This window comes from Apteryx mantelli, chromosome 22 (assembly GCF_036417845.1).
Source record: "Apteryx mantelli isolate bAptMan1 chromosome 22, bAptMan1.hap1, whole genome shotgun sequence".
Taxonomy (NCBI): domain Eukaryota; kingdom Metazoa; phylum Chordata; class Aves; order Apterygiformes; family Apterygidae; genus Apteryx; species Apteryx mantelli.
The window spans coordinates 8,188,874-8,213,737 of record NC_089999.1 but is presented as its reverse complement, the minus strand read 5'-3'; the positions used below and the strand labels follow the sequence as shown (position 1 = coordinate 8,213,737).

The window sequence follows — 24,864 nt, the reverse complement described above, 5'->3', positions numbered from 1 at the left end:
GGAGGAGGAAGGGGAACCCAGCCCCCCCCCCCCCCCCGCCGCCGCCTCGGTGCACCCCAGATGCTGTAGTTTGCCTGCAGGCACTGGGGGGGTTGCGGCAGGCTTGGGGTGCGGGCTGGGGAGGGGTGGGGGGCCGGAGATGGGGTGCCGTGCTCGCTGAGCTGGGGGGGGCCGAGAGCCGAGCCCCCTAACCTGAGCCGGGTCCCCCCCCCTCACCCCCTCCCCCGCCCAAATTCCGCCTGTGGCTGCTGCTGCTCCTGGCTCGCACGTGGTTGGATTTAGGGGATTTTTTGCGGCTTTTTTTTCGGTGCTCGGTTTGGATTTTTCTCCCTGCCGGCGGGTGGCCCCGGGCCTCGCCCGCCCCCCCCGCTCCGGCCCCCCCGGCCCTCCGCGCCCCGCGCCGCAATGGCCTCGCCGGAGACGATGCGCCCGGGACCGGCCGCGCTGCTCTGCTGCCTCTGCTCCCTGCTCGTGCCCGGTAAGCGCGGCCGACACTGCCGGCGGGGGGGGGGGGGGGGGGGTGAAGGGGAACGTGTGTGTGTGTGTATGTGTGTGTGTGTGTGTGCCTGCGTGTCCGGGGGGGCTCCGCACCCCGCAGCCCCCTGCCCCACCGAGCTCTCTGCCCTGCAGCCCCGCTGCAGCCCCGACCCGCCCGGCGGCTCCTGCCTGCTGCGCCCCCCCCCCGCCTCGGTGCCCCCCTCTCCAGCGAAACGGGCGAAGATTAGAGTTTATTCCAGGCTTAATAAAATGACAGATTGTGCTTCTGAGCGCTCCTAACGGGCTGTTTCCACGGGCAGGGAGAGAGGAAGGAGGGAGCAGGGCAGGGAAGGGGCTGGAGGGCTTCGATTCTGCCGGTCCCCCCCCCCCCCCCCCCAGCCAAACTGCCCATGTCTCTTGCTTGCTTAATGCAGAGACGGATTTAGCGTGAGGATCAAAGTCTTGATCTGCTATTATCCGCCGGCTGATCCCCCAGACCCGGGGACACTTTCGGAGCCTGTGGCGAGTTGTGCTGGGAGAGCTGGCGATGTGGCTTCGTTTTGGGGTGCGTGGGTGTGTGTGTGTGTGTGTGTGTGCAGCCCGTTCGGTTCCCGTGTTTCTTTCTGACCCCCCCCCATGCCTTTTGGGGAGGGGGTTTCTCGCTTGCGGTGCTGCCCGCCGCCCCCCAGCTCCCGCCGCGGTCCGGGAAGGAGGGGGGGCCCCGCTCGCCTGTGCTCACTTTCCCTGAGTTGCATTCAAATCGCTGCCTTAACCTCATCCTGCGGCGGGGCCGGCGGTGACACCCGCCTTGCTCCCGGTGACATCCCTGGAGAGGACGTGTCGTGGCCGAGCGAGGCCGGAGCGGTGCCGGCCGCGTTACGTGCCGCGCGGGCCCCGTGGGGTAGGGCCGGGGGGAACCGGAGCGCGTCCTCTTCTGCTGGATGGTTGTCACGTAAAAGCGACCCCCGCGGCCGCACCAGCCAAGCGGGGTCCCCAGGTAGCCGGCTCGACCCCGCAGGGCGCTGGGCTGCTGGTGGGTTTTGGGGGGCTGCGTGTGCCCCTCATTCCCGCCCGGCTCCTTCGGCCCCCTCCCTTCCCGCCGCGAGTCTCCATCTCCGAAGGAAACGAGATGCTGCCGGGGAGCCGTTCCCGGGTTTATGGACTGTGCCCGGCTCCATTTCGCACCGGCGGCCCGAGGAGCAGGCGCTTCGGGGACTCCAGCAGGGCTTTCTCGGGCATCCGCAACCTGCCGCTCCGCGAGGCCGTTTCAGGCGCGCGGCGGGGAGGAAGGGGGACGAGGGACAGCTGTGTCCCTACGCACGCATCGCTGGTTTGACACCCGGAGCGCTGCAGGGAGCGGGCAGGGGGTTTTGCAGCAACTCCCTTGAACCCCCCGGCGGAGCGGCGGCGGGGAAAGCTCGGGCTGAGCCGGGCTGACGAGCACCGCAACTTTATTTAGCACCTTCGGTGCGGCGGATGCTCCCCCCGCGTTCTCCTCGAGACAAGGTGCTTATCAGCGGGGTTGTCTTGGCGGGGTTGTGCGTGGAGGAGCCCGGCTCTTGAGGAACAACAGGTAACCGGGTTCCCAGCCCCTGTGACTGACAGCCGACAGGGGAAAGACGATCCCGCGCTCGCTCTCCTGAATTTGCCTGTACGAGATTCAGACGTCTGGGTCGCCGCTTCCCCGTCACGGGTGAGCTACCGAAGGCGTCTGTCAGCTCTGCTGGCAGAGAGACTGGAGAAGACGGGAAATCTCTTTATGCAAACGATTAATCAGAAATTGCCTGCCTGCGCCGCGAGGCTGCGGGCGGAGGGGACGGAGGCGTCCCCTGCTCGCGGTCCCCTCCCGCAGGTTTCCACGCGGCCCGTCCCCTGCAGCCAGCGCTGGCGGGCGCGGGTCGGCCCCGGCCGCTGCTTTACGCCGGGGCAGGATCCGGCCCCTGGGCTGCGGCGTGCGGCGAGTTGGGGGTCCCCATCGCTGCGGCGCCAGCTTGGCCGAGGGATCCGGGAGCTCGTGGTGGGGTTTTGGGGAGCCATGTCCGGCTGGGCCAAGTCAGCGGGAGATGTGCCAGGGCCAGATGCGTTTGCCAGGAGTTTTCAGCTCTTTTTGTGATGCAAAGCTGCCCTCGCCAGCCGCTTTGGCCTTTCCTGGGCAAATGAAGGTCTTGGGGCGAGCCAGAGAACGAGGCGGAAAGCTCCTAATTTACCCGGCCTTTCTTAGGGATTACTTAGGCTGCTGCTGAGGTCGGCTCACGGCTAATCAGGGCCCTTCCCTCCGGGTCGGGTGGTTATTTTTCTTTCTTTTTCTTTTTTTTTTTCTTCCTTTTTTTTTTTTTTTAACAGCAATCCTTAGTAACAACTTCTCACCCTTTGTATTTTCCTGCCGGCTCCGGGAGCCCCGGGAGCTGCTTGGCTGCCTTCCCCGAATCAGCTGCTTTCAGAAAGGGGCTTTTTGGCATCTCCGGCTGGAAAAGGAGCCCGGGGTGGGGCCGGCCCCGGGGCTGCACAAGGGCTTTCCGGAGTGACGTCGCCTGGGAACGGACCCCGGCGTCCGGGGCCGCGGCGCGGCGGCGGCGGTTGGTGGACGCCGCGCGCTCAGTGCGGTTGCGCTGGGAGGCTGAAAGGGCCCTTTCGGGATGCGGCACCGCCGCGCTGCGAGGGGGGGGTTGACCTGCGCGCCGCGGGCGGCCGAGCCTGCGGAGCCCGGACTCCTGGGTCCCCTTGCTGCCGCCTGTTGAGCCTCTTCCTCGCAGCCGTGCCTCAGTTTCCCCTCTGCCCGAGGCAGCGCCCGCCTCGAGGCGGGGGTTCAGGAGGGCGCTGGGTGCGGAAGCGCTGTTATTCAGCGGGTGCCCCGCGGGCGCGAGCCAGGCCTGCGCCTCCTTCGCGGGTAGCGCCGCTCGCTTGCCTTCCCGAAAGCAGATACCTGCCAAAAAGGAAAGAAATGACGGTTGCGGCATGGAAAGGTGCTAATTCAAGCAAAGTGAGCACACGTGGGGCTGGAGGCTGGTGCAGGATGAGGCCCGGACCCTGGCGGCCCGCAGCTCCATCCCGCCGCGATGCCAATGGGTGTCCCGCGTCTCTGCTCCGGCTCGGAGCGTCTCCGGGCCGTGGTGGCCGTCTGCGGGTGCTGGCTGCCCTCGTGCTGGCCGCCTCAGTGCACAGCGAGGCTCCGGGATTCGGGGAGGCGATTGCAGGTTATTTGGAGGCAAATCGGCGGGGGAAATTGCCGTCCCTGCCGGGCGAGCGCAGCGGCGCTCGGCATTTTTTTTCGGGCCAGCAGGTGGAGATGTGCTATAAACTTGGCGGCCGGGCGCCGAAACCCACGGGTGAAAAATGCACCGGGCGTTTATTCGTTTAGCAGCCGCCGTCCCAGGCACGCTGCTGCCGGAGCCACCGCGGCACCGCTCGCTCCAGCCCGGAGTGGGGAGGGGAGAGCATCCCCTGTCCCATCCCGGAGGAGGCAGGAGCAGGTTGCTGCATCGGATGCGATCCGGCCTTTTCCGTGCCCTGGGTTGGGGTGTCGTGGCTGCGCATGGTCCATGGTGCCGTGCAGGTCTGGGCATCCTTGGGTGTCCCCGGGGCTGGGCTGGATCCGGCTGGATGGACAGGACGGACGGGACAGTGGAGCAGCAGGTCACTCCGCGCAGCGTCCGCTGCTCCTGCCTCCAGCTGCACATCCTTGTCCCCCCCCAAATCCAAGGAGCAGCGGATGGGAAGGGGGTCACGCAAGGGCACCCCGGAGCCGAAAGCCGGAGGCCTCCGGCTTTCGGCTCCGGGGTGCCCTTGCGTGACCCCAGCTCTTCCCTGCATCACCCCTAGCTGGATGGTTGGGCTGCGATGTGACGGTGCCGCGCTGGAAATGCCACCGGGGAGCCACCTTTTTCTTCCCCCCTTTCTCATTTAATTTGTCCTCCCTGTGATGTTGGACGCGCTCGGCAAAGCGTAGCCTTCCTCCGCCGTGGGCGGAATCGGGCAGGAGATCGGTCCCCCTGTCACCGGCGGCGAAACATCGCAGGAGAGAGAGAAAAAGATGAGGGACGTTATTGGCAGCGTGGTAGAAATTCTCCAAGCAATAATTTTTGTCCGGGGAGCCTTGAATTTCTAATGCGAGTTTAAATTCGAGGTTGAATTGTTGCCTGCCTTCGTGTTCATTTTTGCAGCCTAGCAACAAGTTGGTCCTTTTAAAGATGAAGTGAACGTTAGAGTCGCGGGTTTTATCCCTGTGTATTTAAAGATGCATTAGATGCCTCGATACCCTCTGCAGGAGCTGCGCTCTTGCGCACGCATGTCTGTGCGTGCACATCTGTACGCGTGCGTGTTGGGGGCGCACATCTGTGCGTGCACCTGTGTGCATGCACGTGGTTGTGCGCGCACATCTGTGCTGCACATCTGTGCCTGCACGCGGCTGCGCGCATCTGTGCGTGTGTCAGAGTCCTTTCTCCAAGGAGCAGGTGACCATCTTGCGGCCACGTGCACGCCTGCATCACTCTCCCCCTCGGACTCTGCGCCTCGTTTTTAGCAAAGAGGGCTTTTTGCTGGGCTGCCTTTGGCATTTGAGTCCAGTAAGTGTCAGCAAACCCAGCCGTCGCCTCCGTGCAGGTTTGCGACGCTCCCCTCTGAGTCTGGCTCTGCCAAAACGAGCTGCAGCTCCGCGCCGCTCCATCACCCTTGTGCAATGAAGCTCTCGACGGGGACGGGGCAGGGACAGTGGCTGCCAGCGCCGTGTGCTGGCTATGATAAGACCATACATCTTACAGGGGCGTCTGTTGACCCTGCAGCTGACGAGTCAGGAGACGAAGGCACCCTGGCCTGGTTCATCCCACCTGATGCCAAACTCGCCAGCCTTCCTGGTCCTGCGGGATCTGGCATCCCCTCATGTCCCTGGGGTGAATACAGCAGGAGCTGGGTGCTGGCCGTCACCTCCTTGCAGCCTCCCTAAGTGCTGCTGCCTTGGGTGAGCTTTCCCAGCTCTGGCTGCCTGGGAACATCCTCACGTGCTCCAGGGGGAAGCTGGTCCATGCTGCTTCCCCAGCAGTGCCGTCTCCCGAGGCTGAGCCAACCTGGGAGCAGCCATGTGGCTGGAAAGGTTTGGACCCGGGCTCAAACCAGCCACCCTGGCAGGCCCATGGGATCGTTGTCCAGGAGGGCAGGGAGACAGGAGGAAGGGTCCCACGGGGAAAGCACAGCGATTCCCCCCCAGCGTGCTGGATGATTTTTGGAAACCTGGCCTTTTTTAATACTGCTATTATTGTTCATCCCACCGTGACCAAATGCTAAGTTTCCTCCTCGCTCTGGGTCTCTGCAGGAGGCTGTTGAAAAAGAGGAGGAAAGGGAAAAATAAAAACAGCCCGATCCCTGCAGAACACTGATGTTGCAAGGGAGCATCTTGGCACCCTTGGGGGACCCAGTTTCTCCCTTGGCATCCGCCTCCCTCCAATCCCCCTTGGAACAGGGCACACAGCATCACAAGCAGGGTTAAACGGGGGGACCGGCTGGATGTGGCCCATTCCTGGTAAATCCAAGGAAACAAATGGTGAGGGAAAGATTGTTTTCATGCCATAACCTGATTTTCAGCTCCTGTAATTGCATCACCAAAATAGCATGAAATTGGAGGGTGGAGGAATCTGTTAACGGCTGGTGTATTCCCCTCCCGCGCACGCGGCGCTTGTCGCTGCCACCGTTCCAACATCCCATCCATCTGGAAAAGGTCACTCTTGCTAATCTAATTGGAGGCTTTTATTATTAAATACATGGCTCTGCTAACGAGTGACCACCCAGAGAGCAGGGGAGACGGGCTGGAGATCTGGGCGCCAGCGGTGACTTCCGAAACGGTGGTGGCGTCTCTTGGCCAATTCCGGTCAAATTTGGCAGTGGGTCGGAGATCCCCGCTGCCGGTAGGGTACAACCCGGGCCGGGGGTTTCGTGACCATCACATCTTCCCCCAAACCATCCGGTTTTTGAGATACAGACACCACTTTCCCCGTGCTGCTGCTTTCCCCACGACCGGTGCCTTGATTTTATTAAGCTGTTGCTCGACTTGTTGCTGCTGGCAGCTGGGCTCTTATCGCTCGCCGCAATGTGCCAGGTTTCCGCTTGTAACCCCTGATTCCTGTTTCACCTGTCCCTGTTAGGATAAAAAGCCCTTAACTACCTGGTATGTTGTCCCTGGGAAGACACCGCAATGAAGGCAGTTCTCAATTTTCTTCCTTGATGAAGATATCGTCTCCTGCCGGTGAGCATTTTCCTACCGCTTGGACAATATTTGCCATCTTTGATTTTTCGAGAGCTCTTCTAGAAACGCAGCGCGGCTCCTGCCAGGGCTCCAGCCGCTGGGGAAAGGCCTCGGCTTGCTGGTCCTTGCTCCCGGCCCATCTCCAAGCTGGGAGAGGAGGGGACAGGGACGTTTCTGACCCTCAGGATGCCCAAAACGGGACTGGATTGCACGGGGGCAGTGTGGGGTGCTCCCCAGACGCTGCAGGTCTTCAGGCTCCTCTCTGCCGTTAGGTCTAGCAGAGCCAACAGTCCCTCGCAGGAGTGGCAGAAGTTGAGAAGTAATTCCTTTAAAAAAAAAAAAAACCCTACTTTTTCCTTCTTAAAAATTAATAAGATAGAAAATGCAATACCCTCTGCTGACGGCTACGCTGCGGCTGTTGGATACGCTCCTCTCCGGGTGCCAGCTAAATTAAAAAAGAAGGGAATATATTCAAGTCATGCATGCTTGATGCCCTCGTGGCTTTAGCAGGCAGCGAACTGCTGAGCTGGTAGAAGTCACCGGCTAAGTGCACGTCCCCAGGGCTGGCACGGCGGCTCCGGGGGCTTCGGGCGGCCGGCCAGCTGTGCGCGGCTCGCGACCCGCGCGGGAAGGTGCAAATCCAGTTCACAGCCTGGAGGGGCAATTGCAGCGAGAGGTTCGGAAACGGCGGCGCTTTTGCTCTCGTGCCGCGGCCCGTTGCAGGGCTCGGCGCCGATCGGGTTTGCCCTGCCCGGGGTCTCCCCGAGACTCCCTCGCGGTGCTTTTGCGCCTCTCCCGTCGCATCCCGCTGCCTGTCCGAACGCAGCCTGACACGCGTCGCGAGGGGGAAAATAAATCGTCGTCTGATAAGTCGGAAACGCGTCGCTCGGCGTTTTCCAGCAAAACGCGAGCTGGCGGCGTGCGGATGAGCGCGGGCTGAGCACGTGCCTGGGGTGGACGGGATGGCAGCAGAGCGGGATGGCAGCAGAGCGGCCTCGGCGGCGCCGAGGGGCGGCCGATCCCGGGCAGAGCCGGCGCGTCAGAGACCCAAGGAAAGGGCTGAGGGTCTTGCGTGCCGCTGAGGTTTGCAAGGGTGCTTGCAAGGAGCTCGCCCTGCCCTGCCGGGCACCGTGCGATGCAGCGGGGAGGGGCCGGGGGTTCTCCGAGCCGGGCACAGGCACGTGGCCAGGGGCCTCGTTGCGCAGCGTCACCCCCGAAAGCCGATGGACGTTTGTGGTCGGGCACGTTCTCATCTTTTTTTTTTCCCCCTTTCAATTCATTTCTTCATTTTTTCTTTTCCTCCTCCTAAAAGGCCCATTCCTCCTCGTCCCCCTGACCTGTCCCTTGGCGTGATTTGTGGAAATTGCTCTAAAGTAGCTGCCGAATAAAAGCCTTGCCTGCTGCAGGAATTTATGGCAGGCTGCGCCTGTGCACGGCACATCCCATTTAGCCCTTATTTATTTATTCCTTTAGGTTTCTTTCTTTCTTTTTTTTTTTCTTCCCCCTTTTAATAATTTCCTGGGGGAAATGCGGACCTCGGCACTGCAGGCGTGACGTGCCTGGCCCGGCGCCGGGACGTTTCCCTCCGCGGCTGCTGCCAGCCTGGAAAGCCGGGCTTCGAGCGCCGTCCCGGCAGCCGAGTCCAGCCGGAGCTCGTTTTGCTGCGTCTCGCCGTGAGGCCGCGCTGCACCCGTGGGTGCTGCCTTGGCCCCGAGGGCTCTTGCGCCGTTGCCTTAGCCGCGAGGCTACAGCGAGGGGCTGGTTTTGGGCAGAGGCGCCTCCCCGCTGGCTGCCGGGAGGGGGTTTTCGACGATGCTCAGCCCTAAAGCGGGGCTCTTGCTGGGGCAAAACGGGAAACCGCGATGCCGGTAGCGGGCACCATGTCCCGGCTCCGGGGCTGCAGGGCTGGCATCGGCAGGGCAAGGACTGAACGGGTGCCTGGAGCCGGCGCTGCCCACGGTTCCCGCAGCCGTGGGGCTGTCGGATGCAATTAGGGATCGTGCGGCTCTGCCCGGGCAGCGGAGGAGAGAGGGCTGTGTGTGTTCCCCCGGCCCCCTGCCTCGCTCGCCTGACAGCAGGAGCCGGCGGCAGCTGTGGATGCTTTGAGAACAGCCGCTGGGGCTGGCGCCGGAGCAACTGTCTGTGGCCCGGGGCCTCCCGCTGTGCCACGGTCCCAACCTGCTGCTGCAGCTGCTGGCGTCCCCTGTCCCACATCCCCCCGGGCACAGCTGTCCCTCTGCCCCCTTCCAGAGCTGTTGGAGGCTGGGAGGTCTCGGGGGGGCCAGAAGAAAGGGAGAGTCTAGCAGCGCCTGCAAGGCAGGCGCACAACCCTGTATTAGACACCAGAGAATCCACACGGTGCCAGCGCTGCTGCGCACAGGAAGTGTTAATTCACTTTTCCTGGCCAGCACCAACTCAGCCCGTGCCCTGGGATGGTTTGGGAAGCCCCATCCAGGTCACCCATCCAGGGTGTTACAGCCCTTTCCGGGGGGACCAGTGCAAAGCCGATGCCTGGCCGTCGGGAGCGGGGACAAGCCCAGCAGTGGTGGCCCAACACCCCGCCGCCGCTCCGGGACCGGGGACACATCCCAGGAGCGTGGCCCCATCCCGCCTGATCCCCGCAGCCTCCTCGCGGTCGCAGCCGGGGCATCTCATCGCCACGAGCCGGTGGAAGGTAATTTTACATTTGTAACAATTATTCACTTAATTGAGTTCCAATTAGACAGGACCGGAGAGGGAGGCGCTCGCCGCGGCGGCAGCGGAGAGCTTGTTGTCTTTTACGTCGCTGAAAACAATTTCCAAGCGTGTGGCTGTTGGGAAACATTTCAGAGGTTTCCACAAGGGGCCCTGCTTTTATTTTCCAGTTTCAGCTCGTGCTCTATTCCTGGGTGTGTTTTATTTATTTATTTATGCATTTTTTCCCCAGGCTGCGGTTAACTGCAGAGAGGACGGAGAGCTGCGCCGCCGCGGCGTCGGGGCGCGCGGGAGAGGCGAGGGGCCGGCGATGCCGGGCTCGCCGCCGGAGCGGAGCGGGCGCTCCGGGACGCCTGGGCCCTCGGCGGCCGCCCCGCGGTGCCGCGAGCCCCGGAGGGTGCCCGGTGCCCGCGCTTTCCCCCTGCGCCGTCTCGTCCTCCGCCTTGGATGCGGTGACCTGGCAAGGTGGAAAAAACCAGCCTGCGTCGTTCTGGCTATTGCACCCTCCTCCCCCCCCCCCCCAAAAAAAAAGTCCCGACCGAGGCTTAAATCAGCGCGAAACCAGCTGCTGGGGAGCTCTGGCGAATAACCCAGCTCCCTCCCCGCGCTTCCCTTCCCGATGAATTTATTGAGGATTTTTAATCATCGTGTCAGCTCACGTAATTGCTTTCCGGACAACTTTACGGCTCGCTCGGCCCGGGACAGCTGCTTCCCAGGGGAGAAACGCTCTCGCCCCGCAGGCGACGCTGGGGCTCGGGCCGCAGCGCGGGTGAAGCTTGCGCCGGGATGCTGTGCTGCCTCCGCTCCCGGGAAAGGTCCGGGAAGGCGCCGAGGAAAAGCGTGCCTTGTTCCTACTCTCTTCCCTCTCCTGCTCCCATCTCCCCTTGATTTTCCATTTCTAGCTTTGGTTAGTCGCGTGGTTCAGGCTCCTTCTGCCGGGCCGGGTGTTCCGGCAGGCGTCCCGGCCCCGGGCCCTTCGGATAAGGCTCAGGAGATGGGAGAGGCTCCTCTGCAAGGGGGCAGAGCCGGAGGCAGCGGTGCTGGCAGGGCGCCTCCGAGCCCGGCCAGCGGAGGAGCTGGAAGCGGCTGCTTTCTCGGTGCCTTTCTTGGAGATACGATCATTAATAAATATTTCGGCATCTCCCCCGGAGCCGAGCTAGGTCTGTTGGCGGACTTTCTCCGTGGAGCTGAGGCGGGCCAATATCTCAGTGTTTCCCCCGGGGACGCAGATGCCGGGAGCTCCCTTGGAGGAGAGGCTGGCCGAAGCCCTTGGGAAACGTGCCGGGTGGCCACCTGGCTGCCTCCGGGGGGGCCGGGATCGGGCGACGCCTTGGGTCCCCCCACCACGGCGTCCGGCCCCGGGCTGGGCATCGGCTCGGGAAGGTTTTGAACCTCTTGCGGAGACTCCAGAGACTCCCTGCTCCCTCCCCTCTGCTCCCTCCCCTCGCTCGTCTGATTTTCCAGCGCTTTTCTAGTTGATCTTTGGGATGGCAGCCCGGGATAAGTGGGGATATACACTGCAGGAGCCCCCTGCTGCATCCCATGGGATAAGCTGGGATAAAGATCCCCCCCTGGAGCGTGGCTAAAGTGATCCCTATGGCAAACAGCTGGGGCTGCGGATCAGCTAGAGCTCAGGGCTGGTGACTGCTGCCGGATAACGGGGAAAGGGGAAGGAGAGGAGGCGGCGGGGGCGTTTTGGCCTCCAAGAGAGGGACGGATACGTCAGGGGATGGGCAGAGAGGACGACGGGAGCGCGTGGAGGGGCAGGAGGTGGTGAGGTGGCAGCCGGTGGGCTGGACGGATGGATGGACGGACAGTGGGACAGGCGGTGCCCCTGATGGGGCCGATGCTGCGGGCTGGGGCACACTCCCATGATGCCCGTGTTTTCTGAGTATTTGGGGAAGAAGGGAGGGCGGCCGGGAACATGGCAGGATGGTGGTGCCCTCCTCAGGGGCTGGGAAAAAGCGATGGGAAACCCCTGTTTTTGGAGGAGAAGAGGGGTCGCGCCTGCCTTGGGGACACGTTTGGTCTCCTGGTGCCACTGAAATATCGAGGTGAAACAGAATAGTGAAATTCGGTGCTAGAAACAGCAAGGGGTGGAAAGAAAGAGGCAGAAGGAGGCCCAAGCGACCCGCTCGGCTCTTGGCGGAACAGATGCGGCCGCGCACTAGTGTGACTAGTGCTGTCAGTCCTCAGCCAGGAGAGGGGCAGGCGTGGGGGGGGCCGCGGTGGCCGAGCCACTGCCCTGCCCTGGGGCCTGCGTGTGTTATCTCGGCCTCGGGGGGTCTTTTTCGGTCCAGCCTTGATTTCCAGGCAAGGGGCGAAGGCTCCTGCCCGACCCTGCCGCCTTCCTCGCTCGCCCTGGCCCCGCGTGGCCCTGGCCCCGCAGCCCGCGCCGGGCTCAGCGCCTCCGTCGGAGGCGAGCGGCTCGGCCGCATCCGGCTGAGCGGCTGCAGCTGGCGCGGGGGCACATCTGGCTCGGCAGATGTTGCTGGCCCAGGGGGTCCTCGCAGCCCCTTGTGTGTCTCTGCCTCCTCCTCCGCTGCCCTCTCACCCTGCGGGTTGTGCACAACCCCGAAATGCCCCCGGTCCCCACTGGCTGGGCACGCGCGGAGGGAGCCGAGGGGGCTTCGCAAGGGTGGGGAGATGTGGAAGTCCCATCCCGCCTCGCTGCTGAGGCGGGTCCTGGGTGCAGGGAGCCCCCAGAGGGGCCGGAGCAGGGCCGAGCACGGAGATCTGCTTTTCGCTTCCGGTGCCAAGCTGCAGAGGGTGGACGGGCCCTATGGTCCTCCCTGCGCCGGCCTAATAAACCCCGGGAATGCAGGTCAGGCGCCTGCAAATCCCATTTGCATCCGTGGGCCGATGCAGGCGAGACCCAACGGCCAGGACTTAACCCCTCTCTTCCCCCAGCCCCGGCTAGATGTGGGGGGGACAAGAGCCATCCTGCTCCCTCCCCGGGGGCTCCTGGAAACCACGGCAGTGCGTCGGGCCTGCAGTCTCTCGAGCTGTTGTGCTACCCCTCCGTCCACCGCTCCATCCATCCCTCTTCTTCCTCTGCCTCTAGCTCTTCTCTCGCTGCTCAGCTGTTTCTGTCTAGCTGCTTATCTCCATCCTTCCACCCATCTGGGCCTCCATGCACGCTTCCATCCACACATCCATCCACCCATGCATCCATCCACCCATGTACCTACGTGTAGGTCCTCCACCCTGGCTGCTGGTTTACCTATCCTTATCCACCCTGTCTGTTTTTCTTGCTAGCTAGCTATCCATGCGTCCATCCATGCGTCCATCCATCCATCCATGTACCTATGTATCCATCCTTCGCCCTGTCTGCTGGTTTATCTGTCCTTATCCACCCTGTCTTTCCTTCTTGCTAGCTAGCTATCCATGCGTCCATCCGTGCATCCATCCATGCATCTATCCATCTATCTCCTTCCTCCCTCTTCCTCCATCCGTCCCTCCGCCCCCGCACCCTCTGTCCCTCTGCCTGCCCGCTGGATGTGGCAGTCTCACCGTGCTCCCCGATGGGGACGACCTTGCGGGGCCCCAGGGCAGTGAGGGGTTTGCAGGTCTCTCCCCCAAACCGTGCGCCCAAGCCCTGGCACGTCCCTCCCTCCGCGGCGGGGAGGCTTGGGCTCCATCCCGGAGCTGCTGCTGGGAGGAAGGCGCCGGACTGTGACGCTGGCAGCGCCTCCGTCCGCCTGGCACCCGTGGGCACGGCGGAGCCAGCCGGGCTGCAGGCAGCTCAATTAGACCCTCTCCTGGCAGGAGTGGTTTATGGCGGAGGAGCGGAGGCGCCTGTCCTGTTCCCCCCTCCAGGCGACAGATTAGACCATCATTTAAATGCATTTTGTCTGTGAAAGGAAATAGCCTCTCCGGGTGCTGGCAATCCAGCTTGCGCTGAACTGATCTTGACCGTCTCATTAATCTCCAGCTCTGGCTCGTCCCTGCTGCCTCCTCTCTCCCGATCCGGCGGTGCCGGCGGCGCAGGCCTGTCCGTGCTAGTTACGGCTCGGTGGCGGGGCCGCATCCCGCGCGGGGGGACTGCGCGTCCCCAAGGCAGGAGGGCTCGGCACCGCCGGCGGCTGGGGCCACGCGAGGAGGGTGCCCGGCTCCTGACGGCGCTGGCCCTGACGCTCGGTTGGGAATACTGCGGTGGCTGCCCAAGTCGCGTGGGGTCCCTGGCGCCCGTCTCAGAGCCCTGCCGGTGGCACCGGGCTGCGGCGACACCAACCAACCGTGCAAATGTGGAGCTGTGTGAGCGATGTGCGTCCTCTGCTCCCCAGTGGGGTTTAAATTGTGCTCGGCTGGCTCGAAGGCAGAGGCGAACGGGAATGGGGAGAAGGAGAGAAATGACTGTGAAATAGAAATCTGCTGCCTCCCAGGCCTTTTCAGCTTGCTTTCCAAAAGCGAGGGGCCCGTACTAGCTGGTGCGTGTGGATGGGGGTGCAGCTATCTCTTTGCATCTGCTTGTTTCTCCCCTCTGCTGATTTTTCTGCTTGGTGGACAAACGCAGCCACAGCTGGCAGAGACCTGGTGGATTCAAACCCCTCAGTGTCCTGTGGAAATTGCTGGCTGCAGAGAGCGGAGAGAGGAATCGCTATTTCCCCTCCGTGCACAACCCTTATTTGCCATCAGAGAATCCACAGGGCAAAGAGGAGGAAGCAGGTTGCTGGGGGCTCGGGGTGCCTCGTCTTGCCGGGGGCGAGCCGGGGCTGGGTGGCAAATCGCGGAATAAAACCCAGGTGCTTTTGCCCTTTGCAGCCTGGTGCCGCAGGGACGGTAGGGAGCCGCAGGAGCCTCCGCAGGGAGCCGGCTCGATGCCGGGTGGGTGCAAGGTAAGGGCTGGCGCAGAGGCTCGAAATTCCCGTCTCCACTCAACGGGACGGGCTGTGACATGCTGTGGCATGTGTTAAACCATCCCGAGGGTGGTTTTAACTCCGGGGCCTGCTAGGCTGCGGGATGCGAGTCAGGGATCCGTGTGCGGCAGGGCTAAGCCGGGGAGGAAGCGTCTCTTGGAGCTGAGCAAATAACCCATGGAGCGGGTAACTTTGGGTGGTTTTTCTTCCCCTTCCCCAAACACGTGAGATTTTAGGGGGAAAAAAATCCCGCTGTTTCAATGATTCGATGCCAAACTTAACCTTTTCTTTTGCTCCCCATGCATCGTTCTTCCTCGCTGGGATTTTATCCAAGCGGTTAGCTGAGTTTGTGAATCTTTTCACAATTCTGCTTTTCAGTGAATAAATGCACATCTAGGAAAAAATCGGCCCCCTTCTCATTACCGTGAACGGCAGGAGCAGCCGCGGTTGCATAAACCAGGCCGAGCACGCAGGAAGGACATAAACCTTCATGCTTCGTGGCGGAAAGCAATCTCCGAGAGCTGGAGGTGAGGAAAAACCTTCTCTCGCCGGCGATTATTCTTGAAATCTCCCGTCGGCAGTTTCAGGCATCGTGCTGTGCGAGAGACCCTCCAGCACGGTCCTAGCGCCGCGCGAGAAGGGCAGTGTCTGCCCCAGACCGGCTTCCCTGAGACCCCCCCGCTGCCCTCCTCGCTCCCTTTCCAGCCCCCTCGGAGCAGCGGGGGCACGAGGCGCCGGCAGGGGCGGCCGTGGGGTGCCGGTTGCTCCCGTCTCCCCGCGAATCTCCGCAGGGCGCTCTGTGCCCGGCGCCCATCCCGCTTCGCGCCGCGGGGCGAGCCGTGCCTTTTCCTCCTCCGGCAGCGGGAGTGCGTTACGTTATTCCCCGCTTGTGATTCAATCGACAGCCTTCAAAGGAAAACGCTCCGCCAGGCTACCTGGGTATGTCACCCGGAGACTTTAGGGATTCTCCATGAAGCGTTTTGATGCTCTTGCTACTTATATCCATGGGGGATATTCGGCCTTGGCAGCTCTTGCCCTGCTTGCTAGGGGAATACTGAACTGAGGAGCGTCACCTCTGCAGGGCTCGGAGGGGCAGGGGGACATCTGAGGATCGGTGTGGTGGGAAGGGACCTCGGGAGGTCTCTCGTTCTGCCTCCTTCTCCAAGCTGTGGGGTCACACCAGGTTGCTCAGTGCTTTTTCCACTCGGGTTTTGAAAGCCTCCAAAGATGGAGATCCCACAGCCTCTTGGGGCAACCTGCCCCGGTGCCAACCGTCCTCGTGGGGAAGCAGTTTCTCCTGGTCTCCAGGTGGAGCCTCCCCAGGTCCAGCTTGTGCCTGTGGCTCCTCATCCATGTGCCGCGGGGAAGTGCCTGGCTCCATCTCCAGGATTGCTCCTGGGACTGCACGGCTGCTTGGAGCTGGGCTGGAGCCCCCAGCTCTGCCCGCTCGCCAGCGGTGCACGGCGCTGTACAGCGGTGCATGGCGCTGTACTCCATCCCGGGGCCCGAGGAGGCCACCAGGCCATGGCAGTAGGGAATTGCACACGGGGCCGAGCACAGACGCTGCCCAGGTTTGCTCTGCCTGCGGATGCTGTGGGTTCGGGTGACAAGGACTCCTCCGGCGCCGGCGTTTTGTGGTTTCCTGGTGGATATTCCCACCCTGGCTTGGTTTCTGCGCAGGGTCTGAGTCCTTCCTGGCGTCTCCACCTCCTGGTGCACTTCCTGCAAGCCGTTCTGGGCCGAAAGGGGATGCATTTGGCAGTCCTTCGGTTGTGTTTTCTGATGCTCTGTCTCGGGGCAACTGCTCCGCATGCTGGCAGGGCACGGTGAGTGCTGTGAGCGCTGTCGTCCCCTTCCTTCATCCCCGCCGGCTTCATGGAGACAAAGAGCCAAGAACTGTGGTGTGAACCTCTGTGCGCATGCTGGGATCACAGCAACAGGCTTTCCAGGCGGCGTAGGGGGGCTGCAAGCCAGAGCCTTGCGACTGTCCCGGCCGCAGAGCCGGTGCAGGAAGGGGCTGCACCCATGGGTGCCTTTTGGTGCCCGGAGCCTCTCCCATAGCTCCTGGCTTTCTGGGAAAAACAAGATGGGAAACGAGATGGGGTCAGCATCCAGCGGATGCGCCTTGTCCGGAGGACGGCTGGCAGGCGGCAGCTGCCGGAGGATGTGCCCACGGCAGAGGAGGTGCCGGGTGGCAGTCGGTGCTGCGGCCTCGCCGGGATGCCGGCAGCGCTGTGCCGTGGGTGCCTGGCCCCGGGGAATTCGACTGCCTGGCTCTCCATCAAGTTTTATCCCGGGCAGCGTAACTGCAGACGCTGTTTGTGCTCGTATCGGCTGCTAATCCTTTTATGAGCCTTCCTAAGCCGCTTACGTGCCCCGTGTCCTGCAGCAGTACGTTCCCCGGTGGATCAGGGGTCCCGCGTTCCTGTCGGCCGTGAGCAGTGGGCTTCCCTGGCGCTGTAACCGGGAGCCCTTTTGGATGCCAACCAGGGGCTGCAAGGTACGATTTCTCCTGGCTTGGGAAATCCCTAAGCCCCAAATCCCTAGTGGCTGTGAGGGAAGGAGTCCCTGTCCGGCTGTTTGCGCTTTCCCATGTCTCTGGGTGGGAAATCCTGGGGCGCCCGTGGGGGCAGAGGGGATGGACAGTCTCGGAAGCGGTCCTGGTTCTGCTCCTTGGGGGCTGTAAATCCCCGCTCCCTCTTCCCTGCGGAGGCAGCTGTCTCTGCTGTGGATCGAATTGCGGGGCTGCACAGGGGACGCGGTCCGTGCCCCGAACCCGTGGGGGCGAGCGCCCCATTCGGGCTTGCTTTGGAGGAAGGACTTTCTCAGTGGGGCAGGGCTGCGGGGGGACTCAGGCATCCGGAGCCCCTCACAGCTGTGGGAACCGTGGCCCCGCTGGCAGAAGCAGGGGGCAGGAATATTTTAGTGTCATCGGTGCCTCCAGGGGTCCAAGGAGATGGACCCCACCACGGGGATGCTGGAATTGTTTTCCCACCCCCAGTTACATCTTGGCCCCGTTCTCCGGCCGGACCCCTGCTGTATAGCATCGCCGCGGGGCAAGCCAGGCTCTGCGGACACCCGACACCCGGCTCCGTGCGCTGGGGAGACCAGCTGCCCCCAGTCTGCCTAGATGCTTTGCCGGTGCGGCTGCGAGCGAGCCCATGCCCATGGAGGGGCCGGGCTGGTGGCTGGTTTCTCTCCGTTGGATCTCAGAGCTGGACCGCCCTGCGCTGGGAGAGGGCACGGGATGGTGGCTTCGGAGCAGGTTTCTGGCTCGGGGACGCTTGTCCTCTCTGGTCCTTGCAGTGAAGCCCCCTGACCCTCTCAAGGGTCTCCTGGCATCCTTCTCCCCAGCATTCGTCTGGCCCTGCTGAAGCTTTGAGACAGGCACCTGGGAGGGGGCCGAGCTGGTCCCGGGGGGCCGAGCCATCACATCAACATCTTTCTCCGCTGCTTGACACGTGTAATTTGGGATGCTGCGGCTCCTGTTGGGAAGCAGCTGCCGAAGCCGCTTGGGACTGGTCTGCAATCAGTGTTGGGAAACGAAGAGGCAGGGGCTCCTCGTCGTGCCGGTGTTCAGAGATAGAAGCAGAGGGAGGGGGGGTGGAGGGGGCCCAGGAGTCCTGGGAATTGCTTGCAGTCACATCAGCTGCAAAGACCTTGAGATGTCTTACAGGTGCCTGGAATAGCAGTTTGATGTTTAGATTGGGGCCCAGTTCAGCCGGGCGTTCGCTGCTCTAACCTGCTTCCAGACGAAATAGCCGTGGGACCGGCTGGGTGCAGGCACGGGCGGCTCAGCTGCTTTGCTTGAGGTCACTCAGGAGGATTGGTGTCAGCGGTGGGATAGTGTGTCCCAGTTCCCTCCGGGTGTCCCCAGCTCGAGGTGAACCTGCCTCCTGCCCTCCTTGGCCTCCACCAGCCTCCAGCTGCTTCGCTTGGATTTCTTGCAGCAAGGTGAGGCTGGCCACGGGCGTCTGGCCCGGATGAAGAATAGGCTCCTGCTGTTTCACTTGCTGGATTTTCTCCATCCTGAAACAGGAGCAAACCCCAAAGATGCAATAACAAACCCGAAGCGATGTTGCTTTGACTTCCATCAGGCCCACAGCAGGGAAGAGGGAGGGAGCAGCCTGCCCGAGGCCCCTAAGCTGCCCCGTCGCTCTGGGTGCTGTGTTCCTCGGTGCAGGAGTCGTGTGCTGGCTCCCACTCCCCAGGGATGGTTTCTGTGTTGCAGTTTGCGAGGAATCAGCCTGTTTCATTTGCAGGAAAACAGCTGGTTCCTGCTGTAGCACAACGACGCTTGTTGTAGCAGCTCTCAGCGTGAGTTTTCCGGAGCCCATCCTTTCGCTCCAGTCGTACAGCACCTAGCACTTAGCATCAGAGACCAGCGTTTCCCAGCTGCCGGCACAGCGTGTGCAATCATTCAGCCCTGCATGAACTGCATTGCACCGCATCTGCTTTAGCAGGAGTGTTTTCATGGTTCTTTATTTCTGCTTCCCCTAAATGGCTGCAGTCAGGTCTTGCTTGGTCCTGCTGCATTTGCAACCAGAGAGTTGGAGCGATGGGGCCGGAGCAGGAGGTGATGGAGAGGGAGAGCCAGGGGAAGGGGACCAGCCCTGCAGTGGAGGGATTTATCGGGGTTGTGTGAATGCACGGCTTGGAGGGGCGAGGGTTTGGGGCAGCGCTTGCCCCCGGGAGCTCGTAGCGGGCAAACTGGCTGCAGGGGAGCTGGCCTCTCTGGCTTGGTGGGCTTTTATTAATAAGGGATAATGATCAAAATGAGGGACAAAAGGGAGGCTTGGATTTCCTAAGGGCTTCCAGATCTCGCCGCTGCTGCTGGCGTTTGCACAAGGCAGCGTGTGCCCTGTGGCTGGGGGCATCTCTGTGCTGAAACGACCCGGTTACTCCATGGCGTTTGGCCAAACCAGCAGGTCTCTGCTGCAGAGCTCTGGGACCAGACCTCACCTCTGGGTGTGGAGCAAGCAGAGGTTGCCCTTGCAGAATTTTTTACCTACGTGATAACGCTTTAGCCTTTTACCGGTTTCCTTCCTATAGCAAATTTCAGTGGCTTTAGCTCTGCTTGCCTCCCTGGGGTTGCATCAATATCATCCTCATCAATTTTACACAGAGCTGAGTCTGTGCCTGGAAAACCCGGGACTCGGCAGCTTTGGCTGGAGGAGATGGTGGGGGGACGGCGGGAGCGGGATGCACAGGGCCGGGAGCGCAGGGTGGCACCGAGCGAGTGGCCGCGACACCCGCGGTTACAGGCAGCCCGCAGGGATGGAGCTGGTCTCAGCCCATCGATCCGCCTGGATTTTGATATTGGAAACTTCGTTGCTGCTTGTCTACCCTCTTTAGGAAGGCTTGCGAGGCGGGTAACAAATCTCGGGAGAGGAGGATGTGAGCTGCTGGTGGCTGAAGGGATGCTAATTCTTGCTGTTTAACTTCGAGGCCTAATGGATAGCAGGGAGAAAGAATATCCGTGTTAAAAACCCTCTCCCTTTAAAGGGGACCTCCTCCTGGGGAAATTTCCGAGCCCTCGAGGCAGCACCACTCCCTTCCCGTCCTGGAAACTAATAGAGGAAGGAAAGGGTTGTTTTTAAATACTTACGGACCGGATTTTTCGGGGCTGCTGGCCTCCCTCGCCATGCCTGCTTGCAGGTGAGATAAATGACTCGGTGTCCAGCCCAGCGGGATCTGCCCGTGCTAATTGCTGGTGACGAGCCGCTGATGAATGGCTCCAGCCTGCCGCAGGGATCTGGCCTCCTTTTCCCTGGACGTCCCACTCCGGCTGGGCTCACGGGCGGGCTGAGCCCCTCGTTGCCCAGCCGTGGGGCTCGTGGCTGCCAGGGGGACGCGGCCGGGCGTTGGGGCAGGAAGGCGCCTGCCTCGAAATCCCTGCTCCCGGCACCTCCCGTGCACCCTGCGCCCAGCCACGGGTGGGGGAAAATCCGCCTGGGTGAATTTGGGAGCTGGGTGGTGGCACCCAGGAGGGAGAGGGCTTGGGGGACAGGTCTGCGGCGCTGAATTCAGGCAACCGCTTTTGTACCTTTATTTATTTCCTCAGCGAGGGCGAAGCAGATTTGTGCTCCGGGAGGACCGGAGGCAGAGAAACCAAGCCCAGCGTTTTATGCTTGAAAAAGCAAGCCTGAAGGGCTTCTGTTCCTGTGGGCTTTTTTTTCTTCCTTTCCTCAGGCTTTCCGACTTAAAAAGAGGCTGCGTTTGAAGTGTTCAACGCTCAGCACCCACGTAACGCGCGGTGAGGGGGGCGGCTTCGCCTTGGCTGGAAGGCGCTGGGCTTGGCGGGCCAGAGCGGGATGCACGGCTCGTGTCCCGGCAGCTCGGCCGGCCCCAGGTGTCAGCGCGCCATCAGCGCGTCCCGCCACATCTGTGTTGTTTTAGGCAGGATCTGGCCAAAAAATCCATGCGCACGTTGGAAAAGGGTTGGCCGAAGCGGTGATTTAGCCAGTTATGGCCTATTTCGAACCACCCTCTCTTGACTTGCCTTGGTCTTTGCAAACCTGTCACCCAGCGTGAGATCCCAGGGAGGGTTTTTTGCAGGAGACAAACCCAGCCAGACTCCTTGGAGGGCCCTTGCCATCCTTGCAAGCTGTCTGTGGGCTCATACCACCGGCTTGTCTTTTTGGAGGGTAGCGTTTGGGCTGGACCCGCTTCCCTATTCCATGCTTGTCCGGCGGAGCAGCAAGCTGCTATGGGTAGCCAGCACGGTCAGATGGACGCCCCAGGGAGAAGGAGCTGCAGGGAGAGGTTAAAACACCCCAAACCTGCTATGGGGCAGACTGGGATCGATCTGGGAGGTAGCCGCAAGGGTATGTCCAGGGCCGGGGAGGTGCCCTGGGGTTGTCCCATGCTAACCCGTGCTCTCCATCCTCTCTGCAGCCCAGCCCAAGGGGGCAGCGCCCAGCCCGGAGCCTGCCGAGCCCCCCGGTGCCGCGACGCTGCCCGTGAGCTACCGCCTGTCCAACACCCGCCTGGCCTTCTTCCTGAAGGAGGTGGGAGCCGGCCCGGCCGGCAACGCCAGCACCCCGCTGCAGCGCGCCGAGCCCTTCGTCGTCTTCCAGACCAAGGAGCTGCCGGTGCTCAACGTCACCCTGGGGCCCTTCAGCACGGGGCTGGTGCTGCCCAAGGAGCAGCTCCAACCCTCCAGCACCCTGGAGATCCCTGACCGCCTCACGGTCAACTGGAAGGTGCGCGCCTTCATCATCCAGCCCCGGGTGGTGGCCAGCCAGCCCGTGGTCCAAGTGCTCTTCTACGTCGCCGGCCGGGACTGGGATGACTTTGACGTCACCGACCGCCTGCCCTGCGTGCGGCTTCATGCCTTCCGGGATGCCCGCGAGATCAAGAGCTCCTGCCGCCTCCGGGGCAGCCTGGCGACGTGTTTGGTGCAGGCTGAGCTGCCCCACGCGTGGTTCGGCCCTTCGGCCATGCCGCTGGGCAGGAGGAAGAGCCCGGAGAGCCTGGATGTGCCGGGCGAGAGCCAGCAAGCGGAGCTTTATTACACCCTGCATGCGCCCACCGGTGCCGGCGAGTGCCTCGGTGAGACATCGCCGCGCCGCGGGGCCGGGGTGGCCAGGACCGAGGGCCCCACGCAGCACCCCTTGCTGCGTATCGGCAGCATCAGCCTGCTGCAGCCGCCTGCCGCCCAGCTGATGCAGGAGCACCGGCTGGACGGCAACGTCTTCATTCGCCTGCCCGACAAGCCCCTCAAGCCGGGGGAAGTGCTGAGCATCTTCCTCTACCTGATGGCCAACTCCACGGTGGAGCACTTCACGCTCAGGTAAGGCCCAGCCCCACTGGCGTGGAGCTGGCAGCTAGGAGATGCCACGGTGCTCTTGTCCTGCTGCAACCCATCTCTACCCCCAAAGCAGTCGCGTTTTGGGGCGATGGTTGCTTTGGCCCAGTGCAAAGACTTGTTCCCATTGTGGGTGTCTCGCCGGGATGTGAAGAAGGGAGAGAGAGGTCAGGGATGGCATATTGTGCCTTAGAGCTCATGCTATGAGGGCTGCTTGTTGCCACTCACACATATAAAACCAAAGCAGCCATGGCCTGGTCCTGACCGTCGCTCTCTGCAGGGTGAAGGCCAAGAAAGGTGTCAACCTGCTCACCACCAAGTCGAGGAGCCTGCAGTGGCTGGTGACCTCGGAGCTGCTGACAGGCGGCAAGCACTCCACCGCCACCGTCGACGTGTCCCGCGTGGACGGCGCCGGGCCCAGGTAAGGCCTGCCGAGGATGCTTGCCCCTGTGCCGGCGATCCTGAGCCCTCGCGGAGCCACGAGCGCCAGGGCAGAGGGTGGCTGGGAGGAATCACGCTTTTGCTTTGACACTGTGATTTGAGACCCCCCCAGAGAGTCCAGTGGCCTCCTTTGCCCTGGTCTTGGGAGGGGATGCTCTTTTTGGCAGCTTTGGGGTCAAACCTTTTCATCTGGCTAATGTGGATGTTTTTAAGCTGGAGATCAGCTTCCGGTCTCTGCTTAGGCGGGAATGCTTGGGTATGCCATGCACCGGGGCTTGCTGCCTGGAGGCCAGCGGTGCAGGGACGGAGATGTCTGCATCCGGGTACCCCAAGCCTCGCTGGGGTTTCTGCAGGCCACAGCTTGTGGTTTCTCACCACCACGGCTGGTCAGCTCACAACCCACCCAGCCTCACGCGTGACCACGCTCTGGGAGCCCAAAATAGGGTCGAGCCCTCTTGGGAAACCCCAGGACGTCTCCAGAAAGGGTTCTCTAGGCTGCGTCGCTTGCTGGGAAGCCCCAACCCATCCACATCGAGGACCTCAGCCCCCCAAGATGCGGCAGAGTGTTTCCCCTTGCTGGGAGGGGGACAAGGGCCTGCGAGGGATGGGGTGAAGCGTCGTGCTCCAACCCCTCTCCCGGCTGTGGGGAGCCACCTCTCCCCTTCCATCCGCCCCTCAGGCAGCGAGCGGGAGCCGCGAGCACAGCTGCCAGGGGAGCTGCTTTGTTCGGCTTCCTCGCCCCAGGCACGCTCCCTGGGAACGCCTGATAAGCTGCCGTCGGCGGCGATTTTATTTTCCTTTTAATTGAAAGCTGAGCACAGGGGTTCCTGGGGGAAGGGGACGGCCAGGTGCCGGCGAGAGATTGCACAGCCTCAAATGCGGACTGATGGCCAAGCCAGGAGCGGGGCAAGGCCAGGGGTCGGTCCCACACCAGCACGGGATGGGGCATAATTTTGTATGTGCTTTTGTCTTGGTCAGCACCTCCAGCTGGCTAGAGAGCATGCAGCAAGAGGGGTTTCTGGGCTGGAGCTGGGCAGGATTTGTGGTTGGGCAGGCTGGACGGTGCGTGGAGGCGTTGTCAGGTGCCATCTGCTCTGTGCACCCAGTTGGGACATGAGCAACGCGCTGGGTAAGGCAGCAGTGCTGTCCTTGCAGATGCACCTTGAGCTGGTGATGGTCCATGAGCTGGTGTTGCATGGCCATGCTGGATGCCTGTGGGCACATCCTGTGGATTTGGGGGTGAATGAGAAAGCTGCAGAGGATCACCCCGTCTGGGATGGAAGTATATTGATTTAAAAAAATGTTTAATACCATGCGAGGCAGCGGCTCTTCCCTGACTATCCTGGCCTCTCCTGGCATTCCCTCTGGGAACAAATGGGAGCAGTCCCCAAGCAAGGTCCCGCCTGGGCCCTATGGTCACAAAAACTGAAATTCGTGTTGAGTCGAGACAATCAGGCTGCCATGAGAAGGATGAGCATCCCATGGGGACTTCAGACCAAGGAGCCATCTGTAAGACGTGCCGAGCCAGCTCTCCTGCTCTGCTCACACCAGGGCAAAGCCCAATCTTGGCACTTCGGGAAGGACTTGGATTGGTTGAGGAGGGTCCAGAGGATGGGAAATGAGAATGATCTAAGGGAAAGAAGACCCTCAAAGACAGGTTAAAAACCCGGAGATTGATTAGTCTGTGGAAGTGGAGGATGAGGATGGTCTTCAAGCACGGGGCAGCTGCATAGGAGAGGGGAACCTCTGCTCCGTGCATCCATGGGGACAGGACACAGTGAACAAAGAGGGTGTGGGTCTGTCACTGGGTCAAATAGTGAACAGGAAGGACTCTGACGTGCTGGAAGAAATTGTTTCCAGGCCGTGACATCTCCAACACTAGATGTCTTTGGGGACTGGGGAGATGAACGTCTCCAGGAGCTGGGTTAAAGTGAGTTGATTCTGCCTGCTGAGACATGGAGCTGCCAAAGCTGCTCCCACGCACGGCAGGGCGAGACGGCGTCCCCGTTGCCTGAGGGAGAGCAGCTCTCTGCAGGCAATGGAAGAGGCTTTATGGCTGTCATATATTCCCGCGACGAGGCGAGAGCTGGCCCGGGGAGGGGGAGGAGACACCTGCCTTTTTCCTTTCTCTTTTCCCTTCCCCTTCTCTGCGTCTGCTGCAGATTAAAATCAGCCTTGAAAGGTTAGAGACGGCAGATGAATTTAAAGTGATTACAATCACCTTTTAGACAAACAACTCAATCAAATATTAACGTAATGCAAAGTATGAATGACTCAAACCCGTGTTGCCCTCCGGGCCTTGCAGCATGAGGAGTTTGCCTCGCCATGGCCCTTGAGGCTTCTGGCAGCGC

At 62.0% G+C, this 24,864-nt stretch overlaps 1 protein-coding gene across 1 annotated transcript in view; it reads left to right on the top strand.

Moving 5' to 3' along the window:
* The first annotated feature begins 405 nt into the window (after positions 1-405).
* TMEM132E (transmembrane protein 132E) overlaps positions 406-24,864 on the top strand; it is a 37,381-nt gene continuing 12,922 nt past the window's right edge. The window contains exons 1-3 of the mRNA XM_067309519.1: positions 406-478; positions 21,160-22,057; positions 22,353-22,493. Of these exons, the coding sequence (XP_067165620.1) occupies positions 406-478; positions 21,160-22,057; positions 22,353-22,493 (1,112 nt within the window). The remainder of the gene's footprint in view (positions 479-21,159; positions 22,058-22,352; positions 22,494-24,864) is intronic.